Raw genomic sequence first — 24,826 nt, 5'->3', positions numbered from 1 at the left:
TCCAAGCCTGGACAGCCATTCCCCCCTTGCCCCTGTTCACTTATATCTGGGATGGAGGCCCTGAGCTTACTACAGTACAGCCCAGAGAGGTGGGTCTTGGGCACTCCAGCCCTCTATTCCAGGCCCTCTATCTTAGAGATCTGTAGTGCATACTCCCTCTTGCTCTTTTCTGCCCTCTTCCCCAGGCTCTTTATAAGTACTGGAAATAGGAACAGACGTCATTTCCAAAGCATCTACATGCCGTCAGGGGGTCCAGGAAGGCCTCGCCCAAGGTCATCCATCTAGTTGGTCCATGCCCTTCCCACTGTACTGCTTAGCCTCCTACAGCAGCCCCCCAGGCCCAGGGCTAAGATAACTAGATCGCCAAGGGATCACTCAGCCCACTTCCTACCTTTATACACATTCACCTTCATGGCTGGAGTCCCGCGGTATATTACAATTATCCAGAGCTGCCTCGGACACCGTGAGGATTATTGCTCCAAATACAACAGAGAGCTCTGGTCTCTCTCCAAAGACACCACTTAGGCAGAGGCACTCCTTCAATAAAGGCCCTGTGGGCTCTGGACAAGGGTCCACTCGTGCCACTCTAGGACTGTCCCAGGTTGAGCACAGCCACCTCACCCCTGTCCTCCCCAGCTTCGGGGCTGACCTGGCCTTAGAGGACTAGAAGACAAAATGGATGGGAGAGAATAGACGGATTGTACCTCCCCTTGCCTTTTCTAGTGGATTCTTCTCACAAAAATGATGTATACCCTATCCATGTGCTGCCTTGGTGGATGCCAGCAACGTGACATTTTCAGCTATTTACCACAAAAGGCTTCTGCTTATTTTATACTCATCTGCTCAGCACTTTGGGCTTTTGGGCAGTTGAGATTCAAGAGATAAATGAAAAGTGGTGGGTGTTATAAGGTCCCCTGTGGGTTCAGAGAGAGAGAGAGAGAGTGAGAAAGAGAAAGAGAGAGAAAGGAGAAAAGAAATGTGAAGGTGCAGGAAAGGACATCCACCTCAGTGCCAGCAATTCTGGCGAATGGCTGACCGCCACGTGAAGGACTTAGCTACCAATTACAATCTCAACACTAAGTTCATTAAAGCCATCCTTGGGATTCCCCATACAGTTCTGTGCGGCACTGTCCCCCATTAAAGACGGGAGCTGGGAGGAGGGGGCTGAGACGGCGTCTCCCCAAGGTCACACAGTCAGCAAGTGGCACAGCACGGATATATACACCCAGGCTGCACGTCCATGCCCACCTCTGAGACACCGCACCACACTCACTCCCTGGGAAAGAGGGCTGAGGGAAGAGCCTCCCCGGGACAGGACGGCACCCGCCCCCAGCCGTGTTAGCGTGGCCTGAAGGTACAAGAGCCCCTAGGAATCCAGGCCTGTCAAGCCTGTGCCCAAGTGACGGCCAGAACCAAAGAGGAAACAGGTCTCATCACAGTCCATTTGAAACTCATGCAGCACAATTTTTTCAAAGTACACATTTTATTTATATAGAATAGTGCAAGTTAAATGAAAATAATGGTTTGTAATCTAATTTATACAGCATCAGGTGCTGGCTGGTTGTCCCGACTGTGGTGGGAGGTGTGGCTGGCCTTGGGAAGAGAAATGATGAACATTTCCATGATTTGGACACAATGTGAATTAGCCCAGGGGGTAATTTTTCTCAACAGTGTGATCCCAGAGCACAGGCAGCTTCCCTCGTGCTTCTCTAGTCCTTATAGGCACAGCTATACATGCAGGAAGCTGCTGAGCTCTGGCTGTGCTTTGAGCTTTTGGCCCAAGTCCTGCCAGCCCCAAGGTTTTCCATGGCAACACAACAATCATCAGCTTGCCTCCGATACCCCCTTCAACCCCAAATCTTACTCCCATTTTTCCCTACCTCCCAAGGGTCCCTGGGATACACTGGATCAAGTGGAGCAGGGCTGAGGCTGCTACTCTTCCTTTGGGAGAAATAATTAAAGCATCCCAGCCATTTCCTCATCGCTGTCCTGCTTTCTAGCCCCAGTTTCATACAAACACAGCTTGTCCCCTAGAACCATTCTATGTGAGGTTAGCAGTTACTTCCAACCCTTAGGCAATTCATAGATCTCAGGCACCTGAGATTTAAAGGCACAGCCCTCCCATTTCATTAATATGTCATCAGCCTATGTGACCGTGACATCATCTGCGGGTCACATCACCTGCGGTGACAAACTGTTAGGGCTCATATCTCCTCCTCTCCTTGTTTCTGGGAGTAGACCTGACTTATTTAAATCATGAGCAGAGAAGGGGACCTTCCCCTCCCTCACCCCGTCAGACGGGGACCCCATTTTGTCCCTCAGCACCCAACCATCAGAACTCTTTCCTGAGGGACAAGGCCAATGCCAGTGGTTGGTAAGAGGGGAGAGTCAGAGTGCTTCCGCAGAGGAGCCTTGGTCACCAGGGGAATCCAGGAGTCACAGCACAGTCCTTGCTACTTGGTGGGCTCAAGGTTTTCTAAACATAAAGCTTCTGAGACAGAGACAGGCTTTATCACACAGACAAGGAAAGAGCTTTGCCCCTGCGGCCCTGGGGCTGCTCACCCACTTGGGATGGTCCCATCTTCCTCTGGCAACTCTTGCTCTTCAATCTCCTATTTGCCGTCTCACTTACCTGGGATGGCAAATCCTGTTCTATTAAATGATCCCTATTATTCCCACAAAATGAGACTCCAGCTTCGAAGCGGACTGCTTTTCCCCCTTCACCAGCTGCTTCACGAGCTCTGGAAGCAGAGAAAGTCTGGGATCCCAGTGAACATATGCAGGCAGGAGTCCCAAGAAGACCACGGGCTCCTCCACACCACCATGAATGCCACTGGGGTTCAGCCTGGAGGCCACCAGGATGCGCCATGGCAACGAGGAAGAGACAGCTCTGCTGTAAGAAAGCAAGTGATGGGGACCAAGGAGAGCACAGTGACAACGTCCTCTGTGGCAATCAGGTCTCTTGGGCAGCAGTGGAGGGAAAGAACAAAACAGCCAAGTAGAGCTAGAACACATCTTCCTACAATAAAAGCCACACTCGGGCACCTCTGGGGAGGGACACTGTAAGATCAGTGCCAGTGAGCACATTGCAGAGGTCCACTGTGAGCAGAGACAAAATTCAGAATGTACCTTTCCTCTTTCCTGACTGCAGGCAGCACAGAACCTGTGCCTCCTGCCCGGTGGGCCGCAGGGTAAGAGCGCTTCTAGGGGCAGGTCCGACCTCTCGCTCTGCTCCCAGTGCAGTGAGCTGCGGGTCCCAGGCCGCAATTCTAAGGAAATGCCTGCCCTGCCCCAATCTGGGGCTCCACTGGAAACCCAAGGAGGGAGTTCTTGGTACTGTCAAGGATCCGAAACTCGGTTTAAAAACTTAACGGCTTTCTTTCATCAGAAGATTTTTTAAGAAGAAAAGTCACTTTCCCCTACAGGTCCTAGCAATTAAGTTTTTATTTGTCTTTTGGCTAGAAGAAATTTTGATGGTGCCGTAGTCGCCAACCACCAGCGTGGAGCAGTATCCTTGACTGCTGGGCTGGGCTTCGAGGCCCTGCAAGCCCGGGCCACTCTGTTCCCTTTGAGAGGGTTTTCTCTGGTGCCAAGGATTCAGTGACATGGTGCCACCTGCAGATCAAGAGTTCTCTTGGTCTGATAGCTCACAGCACTGAACAACCTGAAGGATAGCCGGCCATGGCAGGAGCAGTGAGGGCTTCATGTGGAGGCCACGTCTTAAAGGTTTGAGCACCATCTTCTGGTCAGGTTTTGGTTTTTGAGGACTTGCCTTTGCAAACTTCATTTACTCCAGAACGGGAAGATCCCTGAGCTGACAAGCTCAAGTGACTTGCATATCAAAATGAGGACACAACTGGAGGCGGGAGGAGTTAGCTGCCTAGAGTGTGCAGGCCTGTGCTGGAACTCGTTGCCCGCACAAAGCCAGATGGCCACAGCAGACACGCCGGTCAGTGGCAGGGCTCTGCCTTCTGTCCCTCCAGCAGTGGAGGGAGGCAAAGTCCCGACTGTGTCCCAAATTGACCCCTTGCCCCTGCTTGTACCCAGTGACATGAAATGTGCTTGGAAAGAAGGCGTGGGCTTGTCCTCTGCCGACCTGTAGCTTGAGGCTGAGTGATGAAATTCCGCACTACCTCTGCAGGGGGTGAGGCCGCATGAGGTGGCAGGCAGCCCTGCCTGGTGTGTAAACACTACACTAGCAGACTTCGACCTTCTGGCATTGAGGAAAGGAAGATAAATGCTAGTCATTCCCTCCAAACGGCAGGAATTTACATCCATCTAATTGCACTTCATAATGGATTCCACAAACCATTAATTATCAGATTATATTTTAGGAACCGAAAATAAAAAAGCTTCGTGAAATTCAGACTCCAAAGGATCACTACCCTGCAGTAATAGCAGTTGCCTGGAAGAGTCGGACAGCAGGCCACTCACAAGGCAGGGAGCATGTGGCAGGAGGAAGAGCCAGGGTGCCACGGCACCCAGCGCTGGTTCACTAGCCATGCCACAGGCTCCAGAGCGAGGGGGCAAGGCTTCCAGGCCACAAAGACATTCTCAACTTTGACAGGGAACAGGGGGATGAGGAGAACATGAGAAAGCTGCGGGGACAGCCCTCAGGTACAGGACACTGTGGAGAAGATCCTGGAAAGGCAGGGACTGTCTTTGTAGCTGACCTTGTCCCACAAAAACCCTGCAAGGCTTGCTTGGGGGAGGGCCAACTGTACTGATGAGGTGGGACTCGGCGTGGAGAGGAGGCCTGCCTGTGTTAACACGCTGCTCCCTGTCCTCCTGCCACCAGGAGAGGGCTGGGCCACCCAAGAGGATGGGAGGATGATAGTGTGAGGAAGGAGCCAAGTGTGCTCCAGCCTGGAGGATGGGGGGGGGGTGTCCTCTGGATGGTGCGTTGGTGCTTCTCTCTCATTTCTAAATGGCCAGGAGGCACTGGCAGCATTGGCAGGCCCAGTCCGTGGGCCACAGCCCCACGTCTACCTGCCACTCTGTACAGCAAAGGCTGCCAACCAAAGGACCTCCCTGGAGCCCTGGCCACCAGCTCCTACCCCACTGCTCGTCATAGAGGCCACAGCAGTAGGCCCGGCCCCTGTGGTGGGCAGTGGCGTCGGTGCCAATGACTCCAACGCTGTTGGTTCTGTGAGAGCAAAGTGAGTGTTCTGGTTGGTGGAGGCGGAGATGCTCAGTACTCAGGACAGCCAGGGATGGAGGGCATATGGCAAGCTGTGGAACCTTCTCTCTGCTGCAAATGCAGGCCCTCCCCAGGACAAGGAGCCACTCACTTGGCCTCGCCACAGATCAGGGTCACAGTACCATCTAGCAAATCCTCCACGGTCACAGCCACAAGCTCAGAGCTGGTCTGAGATGTCTGCGAATCTGGCAATGTCACAAACACCTGTGACCCAGCAAGTTGGGTCTCCTCCAAAGTGATCACCTGCTCTGTCGGGGCCGCTGGCTCTGGGGTCTGGATCACCTGAAAGGGAAAGACCGTGAGGCTGCTCTTGGCAGTGTCCACAGGGAGCTCCCCAGAATTTACATGGTTTTTGTCTCATGCTGTAATGATGATATTTATGTTTTCACCTGAGGAGAGCAATTACATGCACCTAATGGGAAGAGGCAAGTCTAACACACCAGCGATGCAAAAGAGAAGGCAGGCAAACAATTTAAATAACTCTGTGTGCTAAATTGCTATAATTTAACTCAGTACGCTATCTCAGGGTGCCCGGACTCTATGATTACACACCAGTGAATAGCGGCTCAGTTTCTTACGCTGGGTTTTCCTGTCTGGAGGATCACACTGCGGAGGTAAGCGCCATGTGAAAGGAATGCTACAGAAGGTGGTTAGGAATGCTTGACCACCGAAATGGAAAGCTTTATCAGAAGCCTTGGCTTGCTCAAGGTGGTGTCTCTGGCTCTCGGGTGAAGAGCCTTCCTTGGAGGCTGCATTGCTACAGAGCTTCGGAGCGGTAATGAGTAGGGGAAATGGGACTTCTATCAACTCCCTCACTTGGCAGGCCCCCTGCAAAGGCCACACAGACCTCTTCCAAATCTGCGGCTCCTGTTTAAGATGACCTTCCCAGGGAGAACCAGTCTGTGGTGAAGCATACTCAGTTCCCGCCCCAACCTCCAAGCTGATACTTGTGACCTGTGGGGGCTCAGGACTGCCTGGTGCCCCCCCCCCGATATTTTCAAACCAGAGAACCCACCGAGGACACAGCCACCCTGGCCCTTGAGAACTAGCCAGGAGTAGGGAGCGGAGCGCTAGGCCTGAGTGGGCGGAAGTGGGGAAGCAGAGCTCAGACGCCCGTCTGTACTGTGGGGGTGAGAAGCCTGATTATGATGTTTAATCAAAAATCATCTAGGATAACTGAAGAAAAGAAAAAACTGTTTTTTTCTTTTCTTCAGCAATGGAAGTTTTTTTTTTTTTCCTCAAAGGACATCTGACCAAGAATCCTAATATATATAAAAAGATCAAAGCAGAGCCATTCTAGGTGACATGGCAGCAGGAATTTCACTGCAGCCTGCCCACCTGACTCGCTCTCTGTTCACGCAGAGGCCCGTGAGAACATGGTCCATCAAGGACTCTGCTGTGGGGCTGGACAGTGGGATGGTCCAGTTAACAATGCTGCTCCAGTCTACCCAGAGACAATCCACAGAACTGAAGTTTCTTTTCCTTTTCTGCCCACCCTCTCTGCAAAAGATAGGAAAAGATGAGCTTTCCTTCCAGGTAAAGGTGAGGGGTCCTGACATACCTAGTGTCCTGTGCCCAGCCTAGAGAAACTAGCAAGGTGTTTCAGCATCAGAGGAGCAATCCCCTTCTCTGAGATTTCCTGCAGCTCCTGCCACAACCCACAGTGTTTTGCAGAAGGTGGAGGAGTGTGTGAATGAGGAGAAACCAAGGTTGTTCTGTTTTTGGAAATTCACATTCCAGGCTCCCTCTACCCAGGGACCATTTGCATGTGCTCCCCAGGACACCAGAATGTTCTGTTCCATTTGGTAAGAAGTCCAGAGAGACTCTTCTACAAGGCCCTCTTGGTTATGCACGTTATTACCTATAGGATTCTCCAGGAGCCCCAGAGAGAAAGGCTGGCTGGTGTGACAGAGCTGCCTCTAGAGAAACCCTCATATCTGATGGCCCCAGAATCACCTGTACCACCTGTGAGGCTGCTGCTTGGGGTTCAGTGCCTGTCACCTTTGGGTGTTCAGATTCCAAGTGAGCATCAAGCTGGGCCTGGGAGGTGAAGAGCTCCCCGCAGAGCTCACAGGGGAAGGTGTTCTCTGATTGCTTGAAGTGCTCCGTGGTGACGTGGTGCTGCAGTGCTCCTGGGAAGCGGAATGTGGCCGCACAATATAAGCACCGGAACGGCTGTGAGCCTGGAAGAGGCAGGACAGAAAGGATGGGCTGTGGGACAGGAGAGAGGAAGTGACCAGGACCGAGGTGCAGAGGTGGCTTCAGGTGCTGTGGGACCTGAAGCGTGTACAATTTGGGGGGAATCCTCTTTAGGAAAAATAAGGCAACATTACAAATACAGGTGCAGGTCCCCAGCAAGTGAGGGGCTCTGCAGATGCGGCTTCCTCAGCATTAGCTCCAGGCTAACTCTGCCTCGGCTGAAGGCCATCCATCATGCAACTGTAAGTCAGGATGCTGAGGACCTTATCAAGTCCCAGAGGCACACACTAACATCCCTGACGGCCTCAGTGGCATCAGTGTAAAATCACCAATGACCACGCACACACGGACATCAAAAGTGACAGCACCAGGACCTGCAGAGTGTATGTCCGTGGCTTCGAAGAACATCCCCAAGATGGGATTGGTGCATGTTTTTAACTCCCAGGAACCAGTGGTTTAGGAGGATGAGGTAAGGGATGGATGTTCAGCTACATCCCCAGAGCAGCAAGAGTAAACTGGTTTCACATAATGCTTGAGGGACCCAAACTGACGGCCTGCCTGTGTCCCATCACCAGTGCTGCTGACGGTAGAGCACACACCACGTGCAATGACATGCACCTGGACAGGTGGAAGTGAAAGCTACTCTGAGAAGCTGGATGATTCATTTCTCATATTTTCCCTCTGATGTACATGTGCAAGAGTATGTACAGTCTGTGTCAAATTCAGTCCAGAACAGCACTTAGAATTACCTGTGAATTCTAAGTGACGATGAAATACAGTTTAATTGGCAGCAGTTTTTCTTTCTCAATGGTTCATTAAAGACTAGGATTTTAGACTTGATGGGATACGGCAGCAACAACGATAATCACAGGTACCACTAGAGGGATGCTCTCTGGTGCCAGGCCTTATGTGCTTTCTGCGTTCTAACACTCAATTCGTAGTTACTCTATAAGGAAAGAAGCACTCTAACTGTCCCCGTTTTATAGATGAGGAAACTGAGGCACAAGTTAGTTCAGTTACTTGGCCTGGACGGCACAGCTGTGAAAGGTGAAGGTGAGATGCATCCGTGCAGCCCAGCCCAGGAGCATCTTGGAAGGGGCACTGACCTGAGTGCTGGCACTTGATGTGAACCTGCAGCAAAGCTGGTGTGGGGAAGAGCTCCTTACACTGGTCACATTCATGGAATCTCATCTCTGCAAAGCACACAAAGAAGAAGTGGTGGGAACAAACAAGAGGATGGCCGAAGGGAACAGGGCTGGGGATGGGGGCGATGGCTAACACTTAGCAAGCGTCTACCAAGTGTCAGGAGGTACCACAGCTGTGAGGTAGCACAGGCTAGTGTAAAGAGCACCAGATCTGCGCCAGGCTGCCTGAATGGAAGTAGGGCTGCTATGAGAATGGAATGAAAACGCGCCCACCAGTGCTTAGCATGTGCCTTGCACACAGGAGATGCTTCATGACTGTGGTGATTATCCCCAGACTGGCCTGCAAGGTAGGTATTAATGGACTTTCTGAAGAGAAGGAAACTGGCTCAGGAAAGAGAGGTCACTTGCCAAGGTCATGCAACTAATCAGCGTGGGAGTCAGGATTTCCACGGGAGCCTGTCTGCCACCATACCTCCACCCTTCCCAGGCATTGCAATGCACCAATGTCCTTCAGGGGCTGGCTGGTAGGAACTTACGATGCCCTAGGCCTCTAGGTTTGAGAACCACTGCCACTTAAGCTGCTGTTTACTGTTACTGATGGGCCAGCACAGCCTCCCTCTGGTGTGCTGGGACAGAATAAAGGCAATTGTCATGACACACCACACTGAAGCACTGGAAGTTGGGATTTTTGGATGGAGCCCAGGATGCTGTCATCAAGCCTCTCCCACTCATCAGCTCACATACCCTGTGTATAGGCACCCAAACTTCACCTGTATGCTCTGCCTTGATGTGCCTCTTGTGTTCAATGGTGTTGGAAAAGGTTTTGTCACAGGAGCTGCACTGAAGTGATGAGAATTTGGAAGATCGATGGTTCTGAGCAGCAAACACATCAGGGTGGTGGGTCCGATTGTGGTACCACAAACCAGACAATTGCTGCAAGGAATATGGCAAATGTTAAGTCTTAGAAGGTTCCAGCAACCTGAGGAGGTCACAAGGCCCTCGTGAGACTAATGAGCTTATGGATCTAGAATGTGAGTGCTCACATGAGAGGCAAGCCTAGTGCTAGTGGGAATACGGTACCTGTGTGTTTGCTGAGAGACTGCTATAGGGCAGGGCCCAGCCTGGTCCTTCAGAAACTCTCAACTCTCCCTAGAAGCTTAGGAGGGAGGTGTCAGAGGTGGAAGCTGAGGCACACTCAGGTTAAATGACTGTGTCAATGATTAGTAAACAGCAGGGCCAGGATTCAAACCCTGGCCTTCTAATTGGAGTGTCTGAGCTATATCTCACGATCTCCCAGAGGCCCAGGAAAGCAGCAGAGAACCCTGCTGAAACAGGAGCCTGTGGTGTCCCTGCTCTATCAGCAACCACTCCTCCTTCCGAGGTAGAGCAGCCATGGGACACTCCCTAGAGACGAAGCCCAGGCCATACACAGCTCTGTAACCCTGACGTTAACCCTGACGTCACAGCACCAGGCACGGCACAAAGTTAGCTCTCCATTTCTGTTGAGCTGAAATTAGTTGCTGTGCTTTGGTCTATATACCAAAATCTTATAGATGTCACAAGAACCATTTTTTTTCTCTCTCTAGTTTTAGAGCTGAGTTCTTCATACGGGGCTTCTTTTTAGTTCCATATGGGGTTTCCCTTTAATTACATATCAAATCCTATGGTAAAAAAGCAGACCCCTTCCCTAGGAGTTTAAAAACAACAATCCAGTGCTAAATAAGGCAACTCCACAGCCCAGTGTCACTCTCACATCCCTTGACACAAGGGGTCAAGAGGCTCCACAGAGTGTGAGTGTCCAAGGGGAAAAGCAGCATTCAGTTCACGACAGGGCTGAAATCCAAGAGAAGAGGTATAGAATTCCCAGTTCCAATTAAAGTGCCCAATTGCATGACTCTGACCAGATCACCTTAGAGAATCTGAGTAATTACAAGCTGCATCCTTCACAAACAGCAGCCACATCGTCATGTCTGGGACTCTTGGCAGATGTGAGGGAGGGCAGGCTGGGGACGAGGGGAGGCACTCCTGGCAGTCTGCGGTCACCTGGTAGGCCTTGTTGCAGATCCCGCAGCTGAAGGGCTTGCCTCCGACGTGGGTCACCATGTGCCGCTCCAGCATGGAAGGGGCGCTGAAGATCTTCCCGCATGTGGGGCAGGGGTGGTACTCCTTGGAGTGCACCTCATGGATGTGCTTGCGATGGTCCTGCAGAGTGGGGAAGCTCATCCTGCATTTCTTGCAGTCGTACGGGTCTTCTATGTCTGGTTTCACGGGCATCCGTGAGAGAGAGAGAGGGAGGGAGAGAAATACCACAGGCAGGAGTCAGTGAGATGTGGCTGCTGTGCACAGCTCCAGGTGCAGGGCCCTGTTCAGAGGTCAGGCATGGCCACAGACTCCAAGTACCACCCCCAAGTACCACCTTGTCCCAGGAGGTAGGATTCCTCTGAGGCTTCTGTACTAACCACCCCCGGGGTATCAAGTGGTTCATTCCCATTCCTCACCTTACATCCCATAAGTTCAATTCCATTTAACTACTTTGCAGGGAGTATTGCCCTTGCTCCTCCCCTCCTTGCACTGGGCATTTCTGCATTTTCTCATTTTCTGCAGAGATTTCCAACATACTCCCCAGAGCATCACTACTGCCTTTGTTGTCAGCATATGACTGACAGGAAGAATGCTTCCTTGCTCCTCACCTCAGATTCAACAATAAAAACATTTTCAATGTTTAATGAGTGCTATATGACAGGCATGTTTAAAGTGCCTTACAAATATGAACTCACTTTATCCTTCCAGTAACCCTGTGAGTGGGATCTATTCTCATACTATTTTAGAGATTAAGAAAAGCAAGCCTTAGAGAGTGTCCAGTGACACAAGTGGGGCACTGGGTGAACCGGGGGACAGTCCCAGCTCTCACTCCCAAGGCTATGCTCTGAGCTGCCTGCTTAACTGGACATGCCAAGTCTTCAGTGAGGCCTCAAAAACAAGAACTAGCACTGATGAAGGATGCATTCATTGTCCCTATGGCAAGAGACTTCAGTTTATTTTTTTTTTTGAAAGCAACAGAAAGCAGAATGTTTTAATAATAAAATCCTTTGCCCACAAGCCAATCTTATGTGTGCCCTGAGTCCAATTAATTTAGGAATCTGGACACACGGCAGCACTCGGTGTCATTAACCAGTGTCCCCATGGACATGAGCTCTTGAAATCTCAGTTTATACTGTCTCCGAAGGCACTTTGAAACAGTTCTCCATATGCTAGGACAAGGGCCTGTGACACAAGCAAGGAGGGATCCAGGAGAGGGGCCTGGACACTGGCCTGCTGCCAGTGACATTTCCTGAGACATGGAAGTCTTTGGGCTCCCCTTGTCCTGACAATTGATTCGTGCTGTCCTCCCCTCACTCCCATGTAATGCTATCAGGAAAAAGGAGACTAGAGCAGAATGTCATTTAAAAAGGTTGAAAGGGCAGCCGGGGTGGCTCAGCGGTTTAGCGCCACCTTCAGCCCAGGGCCTGATCCTGGAGACCCAGGATGGAGTCCCATGTCAGGCTCCCTGCAGGGAGCTTGCTTCTTCCTCTGCCTGTGTCTCTGCCTCCTTCTCCCTCTGCCTATGTCTCTGCCTCCCTCTCTCTTGCTCGCTCGCTCGCTCTTTCTCTGTGTCGCTCATGAAGAAATAAAATCTTAAAAAAAATAAAATAAAAAATAAAATAAAAAGGTTGAAAGGACATCGAAATTCTGGCACTGGATCCAAGCCAGATCTCACTCATCTGGAAGTCTACTGCAGCTGGATACAGGGACCTGGGCACTCTGGGGGAAACTGTATATACCTCACCCAGTTACCAGGCCCATGCTTGGCACATAGGAGCCCTGACAACATTCTTTGCTGGCTGGCTGATAATATATTTGAATGTGTTGACAATAAAGCCCATGTTTGTGAGGTCCCGTATTTGCCAACAGCTAGAAACTGGTGTGTGGGAAACAGGGGTGGAGAAGGAAGGAAGAGAGAAGGATATGCAGAGGGCATGGCGTGTCAGAAAGGACAGGCTTTAATGTTGACATATGGCACCTAAGAGGGTGGCATTTATTGAGCATTTTCTGTGTGTCAGGCAGGGAGTTTCATGCTTTACATGGGATACCTTACTAATACAGCAATCCAAGGTGGCAGTATTATCACTTTTTCTCTTTGCAGAAGGGGTATCGGAGGTTTGGAAAGGTAAAGAAATCTGTTTAAGGTCTCAAGGAAGTAAATGGCAGGGGTGAGTTTCAAGCCCAGGCCCGTGTGATTTTGGAGCCTAAGTTCCTAACCATCTGAGCACCATGCTGCTCACGCTCCCTCTGTAACAAGGCTGCTGGGGAAGATGGGATGCGGCCACCAGATGCCATGCGTGCCATTTCCCAAAGCTGGAATGAGGATGCAGTTTTCTTCTCCCTCCTATGTGTGTGTCGAACAGAAGTGTGTTTTGTCTACAACAGTTCTGGTAGAAGGAGAGAAAGGTGGGGGCAGACCCCACTGCGTGGCTACAGGGGCCCTGGGGAGAGAATGCTGGGCAGAAGGATTTCAGGGGAGTGCGAGCAGAGACCACTCACGATGGTACACATGAACGCAGACAGCATCCAGCTGCTCCTATGGGGAAGGCGGGGAGGATACAGATGAGTGGGGAAGGTGGAGGCATGGGAAGAGCCACTCCGTGGACTAATGGGAATATGCTGATGCTCTGTGGCCTGTTACTGAGACGCTCCTTCAAGCATACTTTGCCTCTGTCAGCCAAGCAGTGCCAGGTGGGCTAAAAAGGAGATAAGGAAACAGCCTGGACATTACACAATGACATGGTGAAATAGGAACGAGGGACTCAGTGTCGTAGGTGAACAGAGGAGGGGAAGGCACCAACTGGGGCCTGGCTCTGGTGGAGTGACAACTTCTGTCATGATCATTACACGCTTTCCCAGAGCCGGGCCTGGCGCAGAGTGCCTGACAGCCACAATCTCAGTACGTACTGTGAAACGTGTGCAGGTGGATGGACAGGCCATTGGCCTGCCGGAAGCCCTTGCCACAGTCCCTGCAGACATATGGCTTGTCCCCAGTGTGGGTCCTCACGTGGCGGGAAAGCTCAATGGACTGGGCAAACACAGCATCACAGTACTGGCAGGCGTACATCTTCCCTGGAAGCACACACGAGTCTCCTTATTAGAAACAGTGCCAACATATATGGCATTCCTAAACACAAGATCACACTATAAGGCACATGTTGGAGAATATTATTTGGGAGATGGCGTTAAAACCACAAGCAATTTGTAACACACTGGGTGAGAGGTCTGGGCCCTCCTATCAGATGGCACCTCACACACACCTCATCCCACAGTGTGGGCTCCCTCCCCTGAGGAATAAGGACAGAGTTCTCACACACAAGACTACCCATCTGTTAACCAGGCCACCCCAAGTATGGAAGAGCTCATTCCACTCCCAGGAAACAGATATATCCTCGTGCCCAGAAATTCCCAGGTCTGGATCCCTCGCCACATACACTATGCAGAATCGTGACTGCACACAGAGGTGACAGACGGGGATTCAGAAAAGGGAAGCCTTCCCCTGCTGACTTGCTATGAAGTTATTATAAATCATTTGGCTTCTCTATTCTCTCATCCACATAATGAGAATACAATGACCAGACTACCAAAGACTATTGGGAAATAGAGGTAAGGAGCGAGGCTGGAAAACTGGCATTTGTAAGAAACCATCAGGCTCTAGGCTCCTTTATGGGCCAGCAGAGAAGCAGAGAAATCAGTGAGCTGAGGGTCCAGATCCCCCAAATCCTCGGGCCTACTTCAGTTAGAGCAATCAACATCACATTTTCATTTCTTACATATTGGGCTTTGAAATAAGATTTTGTTAGGGAAAAAAGGGTTTCTTCAAAGAATCAAGAGCTGAAATTATTCAGAAGCCCAGGACTCAGTCCTTGGCCTTCTTCTTTATCCTCCCTTTGTAAATGACCTTATCTCAGAGCTCAGATACCATCTGTACTCTGATAGAGCCCACAGTTCTCTCTTTGGCTCCCAGCTTCCCCTAGAATAGGAAGTTACACATCCAATCTCTTACTCCTGTCCTCTGCCTGGAGGTCTAACTGGTACCTTGGACAGAGCTCCTGAGACTGGCCACAACCCCCATGCACTCTGGTTTCCTCCACTGAAGCAAACAGCAGGGCCATGTACTTGGCTGCTCATGCCAGAAACTCCACAGCCACCCTTAACTTCTCCCCTCACACCTACACCCACCTGGGTCCCATCACTTCTGCTTCAATGCCACATACCCAAACTTGAACATTTGACAACCGCCCCTGGTACACTCAGGCTGAGAGCTCCATCACCTCCACACCAGACAACTGGCCCTCCCTGACTCTCTGTGAACACTACTCTTGCCTTACTCCAATTACTGTTGAGAGTGGTCAGAATTAACTCCAAAACACATGTCATATCCTATTGCTCCTCTGCTCACAACTGTCCTATGGCTTCCTGCCGTAGAATAATGGCCCCCAAGGATGCCCATGTTCTAACTCCCCAAAACTTGGGAATATGTTCCCTTACATGGCAAAAGGGGCTTCGCAAATATGATTATCTTAAGCACTTTGAAATGAGAAGATTATCCTGGATTATACCAGCAGGCCCAACATAACCACAGAGTCTCTGGAAGAAGGAGCAAGAAGGGTCAAAGGAGGAGACACAATGGGAGAAACAGAGGGCCATGAGCCAGGGAAGGCACACAACCTCTAGAAGCTGGGAAAACAAGGCATCAGTTCTCCCCTAGACCTTCCAGAAGGACCACATTCACCAAAACTATGACTCTTCCCTTGTTAAAAACCTCTTTTGGTTCTTTAACCTCCAAAGTGGCAAGATAATACATTTGCATTGATTTTTTTTTAAGATTTTATTTTATTTTTTTGACAGAGCGCACAAGTAGGCAGAGCAGTAGGCAGAGGGATAGGGAGAAGCAGGCTATGTGCTGAGCAGAGAGCCCAATGTGGGGCTTGATCCTAGGATCATGACACCTGAGCCAAAGGCAGATGCTTAACTGAGCCACCCAGGTGCTCCTATTTGCATTGATTTAAGCCACTGCATGTGGTAATTTGTTACAGCAGCAATAGAAACTGGCACACTCTGCATAAAAACCAAAAGCCTAAAAACAAAACAAAATAAAACATCAACAACAAAAAACAAAGTTCTAATCCTGGCTTATAAGGCCCTATAAGACCTGGCCTCTGGCGACCTCTCTGGCCTTCCCTCTCACCACTCTTCCCTTGTTTACTCTGCTTTGGCCCTTCCTAGTTTTCTCTTGGCCTCTCAAACAGGTCAGGCTCATTCCCACTTGGGAGGGGGTTCTGCGCTTATGGTGCTCTTCTAAATCTCCCACTGGTTCCAACTGCCATGTCACTCAGGTTCCTACACAAGCCCCGCTTCTCCGAGGCCTTCTCTGATGATAAGAGAACTTTGCCTTTCTCCTGCTGCTTACCCCATTTTATTTTTCTTTATACCAGTTACTACAATCTGAATTTATATCACACAGTTATTTGCTTACAGTCTTCTTACCCACAGGAATGTAAACTCCATGGAAGCAAGGTCTGTATGCTTACACGATCCCTGGTGCCTGTAACAGTGCTCAAAAAACTCATTCGCTCAGGAAAGGTTTACTGAAGGTCTACTATTGCTAAGCACTATTCTCAGTTCCAAAGATAACAGCAGTGGCAGGGGGAAGACTGATCGCTCTACCGTCATAGAGCTTGCATTCTAACAGGGGGAGCTAACTAGAAACATAAGGAATTAATGAAGTAGATACTATATCCTATGACAGCCCTGTGGAGGAAAATGATGCAGGGGCACTGGAGCTGGGGCTGAGATTTTTCCACAGGGTGGTCAGGAAAGGACTCACGGGGAAGAGGTGAAGAGGTGTGAACAAATTCCCGAAGGAGATGAGGCGGGATGAAAACAAAGCACTCCAAGCAGAGGGAAGTGCAAGAATGCAGGTCCCATGGCAGGGGTCCGGTCTTGTAGGGCTGGGGCCTCACAAGGAGGCTGCAGTGGGTAGATCAGGGTGAGGGTGGGGGAGAGGAGTAGGAGGGAAGGTCTTAGGAAACATGGTCACAGGGTGCCTGTGGGGCTATCATTAGGCCTTCAGATTTTATACCGAGCAAGGTGAAGAGCCTTTGCAAGAAGGTTTTGAGCACAGAAATGACAGGATGTGGGTTAGCACTGGAAGGACCACAGGGTCTTGTGTCCCAAAAGCACTACCTAGGGAGAGGATGAGAGCAAGGGGACCAGGTAGGTGGCCACTACCACAATCCAGGTAAGATGACAGCAGGATTTCTCCTTACGCATAAAGGTACCGAACAAGGCAGAGAGTCCTCTGAGAAGCCCTCTCTGACAATGCACCTACTCTGCTCTGACCGGACTGGAAACCCCTCCGCCATCCTTCCATCTCACTGGGGTTACTCCCTACTCTGCCGCCAGTGGCTCTGCACTGCAATGGTCTTTACACCAGAGACGCCCTGGACCATCAGCTCTGTGTGCACGGCAGCTCCAACTTCATCACTCAGCCGCCGCTGCTGCCCAAACTGCAGCAGGTGCTCGCCCAGGGTTTTTCTCAGGCTTGAATTCCACCTCAAAGCCCAAGGAACTCCTAGTTTTATACCAATTCTGTAACTCTAAAGTCACAATCCTGCATTAGCTAGCCTCTCTTCCCAAACTCTCACCAGAAACATTTTATTTGCCTGTAGGTAGGCATGACCTACCTACTCCTGGTCATCTGTGTCCCTAGAGACTGCACTATTTTTTGTTTTTAATCTACTTGAGATACAGGTCATGCCTAGTTCCAAATGGGTTTTTAGGCAGTTCACACAGCTAAAGCTGGTAGGAAGAATGAGGAAACTCTGCACGCCTTACCTTCCGAGTGCTTCTTCTTGGTATGGTAGGCCAGGGCAGAAGCCTGGGTAAAGGTCATGAGGCAGTGCTTGCACATGAACGGGCGGTCCCCAGTGTGAAGGCGAAGGTGGTTCTTCAGGGTAGAATTGGCTGCAAACTTTGCCCCACACTCTTCACAGGAGAAAGGCTTCTCATCAAAGTGCTCTGTCAGTTTGTGGTACTGCATGCCTAGGGAAGCCATGCCGGGGGCCAGAGGGACACCAGTAATCAGTGCTATGAATCCAGCATGAGGATACATACCAGCACGGTCTGAGTCCAGGCCCCAAGAAGATGCACAGCGTGAACCACAGGACACCAGGCCACGCTCACTCTGACCTCACACAACCGTGCTGCTCATCCACCTACTGCCCAGCACTCTAAATCACCTCAGTCCCACTCCTGTTTGAGTCAGGCATGAAGTATTATGGGTTTATCTTTCTCATCCCCTCTCTTAAACAGGACCCACTACCCAGGAACTGTGAAACAAAACTCACTTTTATGTTTCACTAGGTGTATCCGACACCTGGGACAAGGGTAAACAATTCTGACTACACATCCCAAGTGATACATGGAAACCTAAGAGTCAGGTGTTAAATAGCTGGTTATCATTGCGAATAATAATAACCACAATTTACTAAGTACTAACTCTATCGTAGGTGCTGTATGTAGGTGTTTAACTGTATTATCTTAAATCCTTACAATTCAAAAAAGTGGGTGGTGTCAGGGTGCTTATTTAACAGATGGGGAAATTAAAGCTCAGAGCTGATTCCAAAGCTCATGCTCTTCTGAAAACACTGTCCTGCCTCTGTAGGAGCCTGCTGTTTCCTAGGCCCACCTGTATCCCTTAATGTCTACAACTAGAGGAAAGGCCTAGAATCCAAACTACGATGTCCAGAATGCTCACCCTCTGAAATGACTTCACCTTGAAAGTACCTGAGGCATGGGCAAACTCTCTTCCACAGAGGTCACACGTCACTGGAAGCCTCTTCTTCTTCTTCTTTGGGAAATCGGGCTCTCCTCCTGCACCATGGGCCTCCAGCTGATGTTTTTCCAGCTCTTTCTTAGAATCCTTGGTCTCGTTGCACTCCTTACACTGCACCTGTTTGCTCTTGGCCACCCGGCAGCGCTTCATGTGCACCTTTAGACGACAGTAGAAATGGAAGCTTTTGTCACAGGCCTTACAGACGAAGCTCTTCTTGGCAGAGTCAGGGGAGGCAGATGTGTCTTTCTCTTGTTGCTCTGGCAAGGAACCAGTCTCTCCTTGATTGCTCTGTTTCCCAGACTGGCAGCCTTCCTCCGCTGGCTCGGCTACCTTCTCCTCTGTTCTGTCGTCGACTTCACGGTGAAATTTATTGCTCACCTTCCACCCTTTCTTCCCTCCACTTTCCTGAGTAAGGAAGCCTGCATACAAGAGAAATAGCATGGCTCTGGAACTTTTGTATTTTCTACTTTGTTTCCTAACTTTTCTTAGAGAAGCCCGCAAACTCTGTGGGACCCTCTAAAACTCCAGAGAAATACTGCTATCACACTTTACATACGTAGCATCATTTTACATCTATGCCTGTGACTTCTCTAGGTACTAAGAGCATATCAAAGAAGTAAGGCAGCAATGGATGAACTCAGGTTATAAACTGCGGCCTCTTCTTTCCAATCCAGACCCAATTGGTGGGTCTGACAGGACCCCTACCCCACTCTGTTCCTTACCAGTATATGCTGTTCCTTACCAATGTATGCTAACTCATGCATGACAGGCTGCAGGGCTGGGAAAGATCTGTGGATTCTGCACAGGAGATGACATATTTCAATGGCCGAGACAGATTTTTCCATGGTTCTGCTCAGCACTACTTTCAGGGAAGCTTCAGGGCTGGCTGTCTCAGAGGAAATGCTCAGAATCTAAATGAACACCATGAGACAAAGGTTTGTGGTTAATATCAGCAGTTTTCTCCATAGTTTTCAACTTAGGGGGTAAAAAAGCTAATTTCAGGACGGCACTGCTCCACCTCTAACAAGTTTATATCTCTTGTGATAAATGTAGTGGAGAACCCTCTTTTCCAGAGAACAGGGAAATTGGCAAAATTAAAAAAAAAAAAGAAAAGGGAGGCACATGGCAAGACAAACGTGCAAACACAAAGAAGGTACAAAGCAAGATATTGGGCATTTTCTATGAGAAATATCTTCTCAGAAGCCAGGAGTCTCCAAAAGAACTTTTCTAGATCTTAATATTAAAAGTTTGGAAAGCTGTAGGATTTGGTAGTTGGTGGCTCTGTCCTGAAGATCAAGATAATTTTTTATAATATATAATTGTCTCAGTGTCTGGAAGTAATTCTGCATGATCAGTGGCTTCACATTTTTAGACACTTAGATGTACCCTTTTAAACATTTTCTTTCATGAAAAAAACTCAGCTTTTTAAAGAAGGTTCAAATAGGGGCTTTAAAGAGGCCAAGAATTTTATTTCAAAGCCCTCCTCTTTCAGAATGTTAGAGCTATCAGCAGAAAGAGTCTGTACACTGAGAAAATAAAGCAAAACCATCCACAGATGGCCAAATGGAATTTTCATTTGGGAAGACATTTTATTTCTGCTCTTTTCAAGTCTATCTAAATAAACCTGATGTCCCTGGAGGCAGGCCTGAGACTCATTAGTGAGGCTCAAACTCATCAACCGCAGGAGCGCTGTCTCTGAAGCGCAAGGCACACTGGAGAGAGTCTAGCAGATGCATTTTTTCTCTGAAGCCCCACAGAAATACGTGCCACCTTCTTCCCATCTGAGAGACCAAGGTGGGGCTGTTACCTGTGTGGATGTGCTAGAAGCCCGCCCTTCCGTTTACCTTCCACACCTACTTGGATTAAAAAGCACATATAGGTGAACCTATAGTTTGATTTTAGTCCCTTTATAATTCTGCCCCACTTGCGATGCCCATGATCCTGGGCTGGACATCCATGAATCCCCCCCCAGTCCCCACCTGGTTTTTCTGGGATGCTGGCCACACTGAGAAGCCTTACAGAAAATGAGCTGGCACTATTTGCTACCCCATATGGGCAAAAGCTTTGTTCTATCTATGTTTATCTTGGCTCTTCCTAGACACCAGAACAAAGTATGCAATAAGAGCAATTTTACTTTTCTTCCTCTGAAAGAAGTTGCTTCTTAGAATGTGTTAGGGAATAGTATCATGGTTCCCTTTGAGTTTACCTAGGTTTAGGCAAATGAAATACATCTATGTTTGAGTCACGTGAGCCTGGGTTCAGAGGCTGGGTTCAAATCTGACCAGGTGGAGCATCCTAGACAGGTTATTGAACCCCCTAGAGCCCGAGTTCCCTAATCTGTAAAATGTGGATGACATCACCAGCCACGCAGAGTTGGGGGAATTAAAAAACAAAGAAGTGTTAGCTCAGCATGGGGCTCCACAGGCAAAAGGCACTCTGCAGAATCTGGTGCCTCCCTTAGGAACGAGACAGTCCCAGGCATCAGTCTGGTAGAACTCTCTGGAACAATGAGTTTTTCTCCCCACCGCACCTCCTTCACAGCCTCTGCCAGCTGCTCCTCCTCTGGAGTAAAGCACTTGAGTTCCATCCCTTGCCGGACGGCCTCTGAGATCAGTCTGCGATGCTTCAGGATGGCTTCCAAGACCGCACTTTCTGGGCTGACCACTGAAAGAAAGGGGGATTGAAAACTCATGAGTGAAACTACGAGCACCATTTTTCCTTCACCTTTTCTCAACTCAACTCTTCACAGTGAGAATACTCACTGATCTCCTTCCTGGGGCTGGGAGTGGGGGAAATGGCAAATGGGCTGTACTTAGACCATAATTAATAAAAGCCTAGAATATTTACTGCATATTTTATTTTACAAACAAACTCCCACGTCCTTGAACAAAAGCCAGTCCTTACTTACTTCCAATGGTGGGGATGTGGAAGATGACCACCAGAGACTTGGCGCCCCTCTCTATCGGGGACGAAGATCTGATGGAGATCTGGGAGCCTACCTGCCCGGAAGAAGGCATCGGCACCAGGTTCCCTTCGTATTTCCTCCATGAGCAGGTTCAGTGGGCAAGTCTTTGTCTCCTGAGCCACCAGCAGCAGTTGCCAAATGGCTGTTGCAGAGAGAGTCTGCTTTTCTAGAACTGCTGACATCAGAGAACTGAAACCACTCGAGCCAGAGTCATGTTTCACAAGCTTCTCCATGACCTTCAAGATGTGGCACAAAAACACATGTAAGGAACTTCCTAGCTACCAGTGCAGCTGGAAAGCTGCAAATCTGAGCCCTAGGTTACAGTGGACATATTTCTGGGGAGGGGTTTTTCAGCATCTTTCACCTTTCAGCCTGAGAGACTTTTATACCTGCCAAGCTCTTCACACTTCCCTTTGAATGCCTTTCTTATTACTGCAGAAATTCCAACTTATCACGCTGCCCTATAAATTAAATTACCTTGTTTTTTTCTTTCTCTACTGACCCCTTAGCGTTTCTCCGCACGGATGCATGTGTATATTTATGTAAAAATATAAATGTGTTTTTAAAGTATGTATTTAATGTTCATCTTTTTTCCTTCTCTCATTTTACCCACCCTCTTTCCCTCTTCCCTTTTTTCTTACCTCTCTTTCTCCAGAGGCTAAACCCTTCATGTGTGGTATCATTTTTAGTAACATCTGGTTGTCTGTGAAAATCTCCGAGAGGTTTTCATGATACCGTCTCAACAGCTCAGTCCCATAATCATCAGGGCTTGCTTGGACTGCAAGGATATTAGCAAAACAGTAATGTCTGTTACAACAAAATGTCCTTCCAGGCTTCTCCTACAGAAGATTAGGGGAGTTATAAATGACAGAGGAAGAGCATTATAACGCAAGTGCTCTGTCTCCTCCAGAAGGCAAGTTTGGTTCCTGGCTTGGGGCCTCATACATTATGTGTTCGTATCTCCTTTGGTCTACCCTCAATCACTTGGTGCTTCAGGGTCACAAAACCACTAACACTTTGAAAGGCAGCGCCTGGTGGTAGAAGCTAGTGATTGCTCAACAGGGAGGTAATTACAAGGCGTGCTTGTAAGAGATTCAGCATACAGATTCAAGGGCTGTTATTCCTTGAGCCTGAGGTTAAGGTCTATGTGGCAATCCAAAATACAGGCAGGCGTGAGTCAGGACTCCAGTAGTGAAGCTGACCCATCGTTCTTCTGTGTATATGCCCTTTGAGCCAATCTGTTACTCTCTTTTAAGAGATCATATTTAATTTGAAAGTAAGAAAAATAAAAACTATCAGGCATTTCCTTTAGTCTTACAGATATTTAAAAATATATTTTCCTCTTTGGCCCAGTTAACTCTGCTTCTGGGAATCATACCTTAAGAAATGCTGTGGAGGCAAAAAGTCTGTGTATGATAATATTTGTTACTGCATAACCTGTGATGAGGAGGAGGAAGAGAACACCTAATACTTACTGAGGACCTCTGATTTGCTAAATGTTGTACATATATGATCTCACAGTCACCTCAAAAATGAATGTGATGGATACTATTCTCACCCCCGTCTCATCAGAGAGGAGAAAACAAGGTTCAGAGGGGTTAAGTCATTGGCTCAGGGTCACACGGCTACAAAGTAAGTCAGGATACAAACCCAGGTAGTCTTGATAGCTGAAGCCCTAACCTTATACTACCTGCACCCCTAAACAGGGCAAGAGTAATGCATGATATGCATCCCTATGAGAAAAACCACATAGCCTTCAAAAAATAGACCTATAGAGTTTCCTGGAAAGTGGGGGAGAATGTTTAGGTTATACTGTTAAATGGAAGAAATTATAAAATTCTAAAATACAGTAGAATCTCTCAACACTGTAAAAATAATGTGACAAAATATGACAATGTGCTAATGCTGAAAAAATCAAGTGGTAGGATTTGAGATTGTTTTTGTCTTTATTTTATAAATTGCTGAAGTTTGTACGGGTATTCATTATTTTTATAAGCTAGAAGAAAGTTCCCTCCTTTTCCAACTACCTTTTTTCTGAAAACCACCTTGGTCTCAAATGCTCTGGGATAAGGGAGAACTGGCTAGACTTGGCCCGTTCTTCTAAGAACTGGAACAGGGCCTCATTCCTCCAGACTGCGTGTACGTACACGAGGGGTGGGTAATTCTGGGGACTGCCAGAACCAAACAGCACTCACACGGGAGTGGGCAAATCAAGATCGGGGTTTTTGCTCCTTGTATTTATCAATACAACTTCATGTGTCTGTGAGTCCGCCTCTCCTTCGGCATTCCTGGCGGCTAGCTGCCAGCCTCTGGCCCTGGAAAGGCCACACCCTCACAAACCCCCCAAGCACAGAAACATCAGGAGGGCGCTCGATGGATAAGGGCAGTTCTCAGATTTCAGATCTTGCCTCCCCAACTACTGAGGATCACTGACTTCTGACAGCTAATTTCTGTTTCACAAGGGCATCTCTTCCCATTACCTCATCTCCCCACCACGGAGCCCAAAGGGTGTCTAAGCTCAAATTTTCTGTGGGAGAGGTTCCAGTTCAGAAAGCTGACAATTAACTGATACCTGTGGTGCTTGGCCAAGTGGCTAATCTCTGCAAATTCTCCAGCAGAAGGCCCAAGTTTGGGGACATCGGTTTCACAGCCTGAAGGAGTTTTACCAAACTCTCTGCAGTCAGAGTCTTGTCTTCAGACATTCTGTGCAGCAGCTTTTCCATTGTCTCCTTGGGTGTTCCGCCCTCGCAGCAATTCAGGATCACCTACAGCGGCAAGCAATCAGGCAGACAGCAGTTACTGGCACTTCTAAGTGCATCTGACACACCACTGGCGAGCCCAGCAACATGGCGGGACGAGGCGCCTGTCCCCAGGTCCTCCTCTACAGTCTCCAGCCCCTCCTCTATAGTCTCTGCCTTGTGCTGTGTCAGTAAAAAGCCCAAGTTTTCTCCAAACAAACAGCTCTGTGAAAATCCCTCTTGCTCAACTGCAGGTCTGTATGTACTCTTTGTGCCCCAACAGTCTGCATTTTGTGAGAAGATGCCTACCACAGGCCCACTTGGCAGAGCAAGTAGACTACCTCTCACTGGTTCTTCAGATTTCGTTTGTTCGGACACAGACTGAGAAACAGACTGGCAATTAATGAATACGGTCACAGTGGTTTCCAGTCTCTGTTCAATAACTACATGATTGTGGCAAGAGGTTGCAATTTCAGGGCAATCCTATTATCTTACTTCCTTTTGCTTAATTTTCATAGCAATTTGAATGCCCAGATATGCTACACATTAGTCTGTGGCCTCCAATATAATAGATTTAAAGTACATTTCTGGATAATTTTTCTGGTAGATTCTGTATTCTTGATCTCTTTTATCAGCTCTACACACACATCGGCTCCA

At 48.8% G+C, this 24,826-nt stretch overlaps 1 protein-coding gene across 3 annotated transcripts in view; it reads right to left on the bottom strand.

The window, feature by feature from the left end:
* Positions 1 to 4,311: 4,311 nt before the first annotated feature.
* ZBTB40 (zinc finger and BTB domain containing 40) overlaps positions 4,312 to 24,826 on the bottom strand; it is a 72,362-nt gene continuing 51,847 nt past the window's right edge. The window contains exons 7-19 of one of the 3 annotated variants that reach the window (XM_055331865.1): positions 24,004 to 24,196; positions 22,073 to 22,209; positions 21,466 to 21,667; positions 20,997 to 21,130; positions 19,209 to 19,377; positions 18,418 to 18,885; positions 17,467 to 17,673; positions 13,534 to 13,698; positions 10,588 to 10,802; positions 9,315 to 9,477; positions 8,506 to 8,592; positions 7,157 to 7,383; positions 4,312 to 5,482 (exon numbers count right to left, since the gene is read on the bottom strand). In XM_055331865.1, coding sequence (XP_055187840.1) covers positions 5,288 to 5,482; positions 7,157 to 7,383; positions 8,506 to 8,592; positions 9,315 to 9,477; positions 10,588 to 10,802; positions 13,534 to 13,698; positions 17,467 to 17,673; positions 18,418 to 18,885; positions 19,209 to 19,377; positions 20,997 to 21,130; positions 21,466 to 21,667; positions 22,073 to 22,209; positions 24,004 to 24,196 — 2,562 coding nt within the window. In that variant the 3' untranslated portion in view covers positions 4,312 to 5,287. The remainder of the gene's footprint in view (positions 5,483 to 7,156; positions 7,384 to 8,505; positions 8,593 to 9,314; positions 9,478 to 10,587; positions 10,803 to 13,533; positions 13,699 to 17,466; positions 17,674 to 18,417; positions 18,886 to 19,208; positions 19,378 to 20,996; positions 21,131 to 21,465; positions 21,668 to 22,072; positions 22,210 to 24,003; positions 24,197 to 24,826) is intronic. The other 2 variants (XM_055331866.1, XM_055331867.1) reach the window with 2 other exon arrangements.

This window comes from Nyctereutes procyonoides, unplaced genomic scaffold, assembly GCF_905146905.1.
Source record: "Nyctereutes procyonoides isolate TBG_1078 unplaced genomic scaffold, NYPRO_anot_genome, whole genome shotgun sequence".
NCBI classification, from domain to species: Eukaryota; Metazoa; Chordata; class Mammalia; order Carnivora; family Canidae; genus Nyctereutes; species Nyctereutes procyonoides.
Note: the sequence above shows the minus strand (reverse complement) of the source record. Positions and strands in the feature narration are given on the sequence as shown.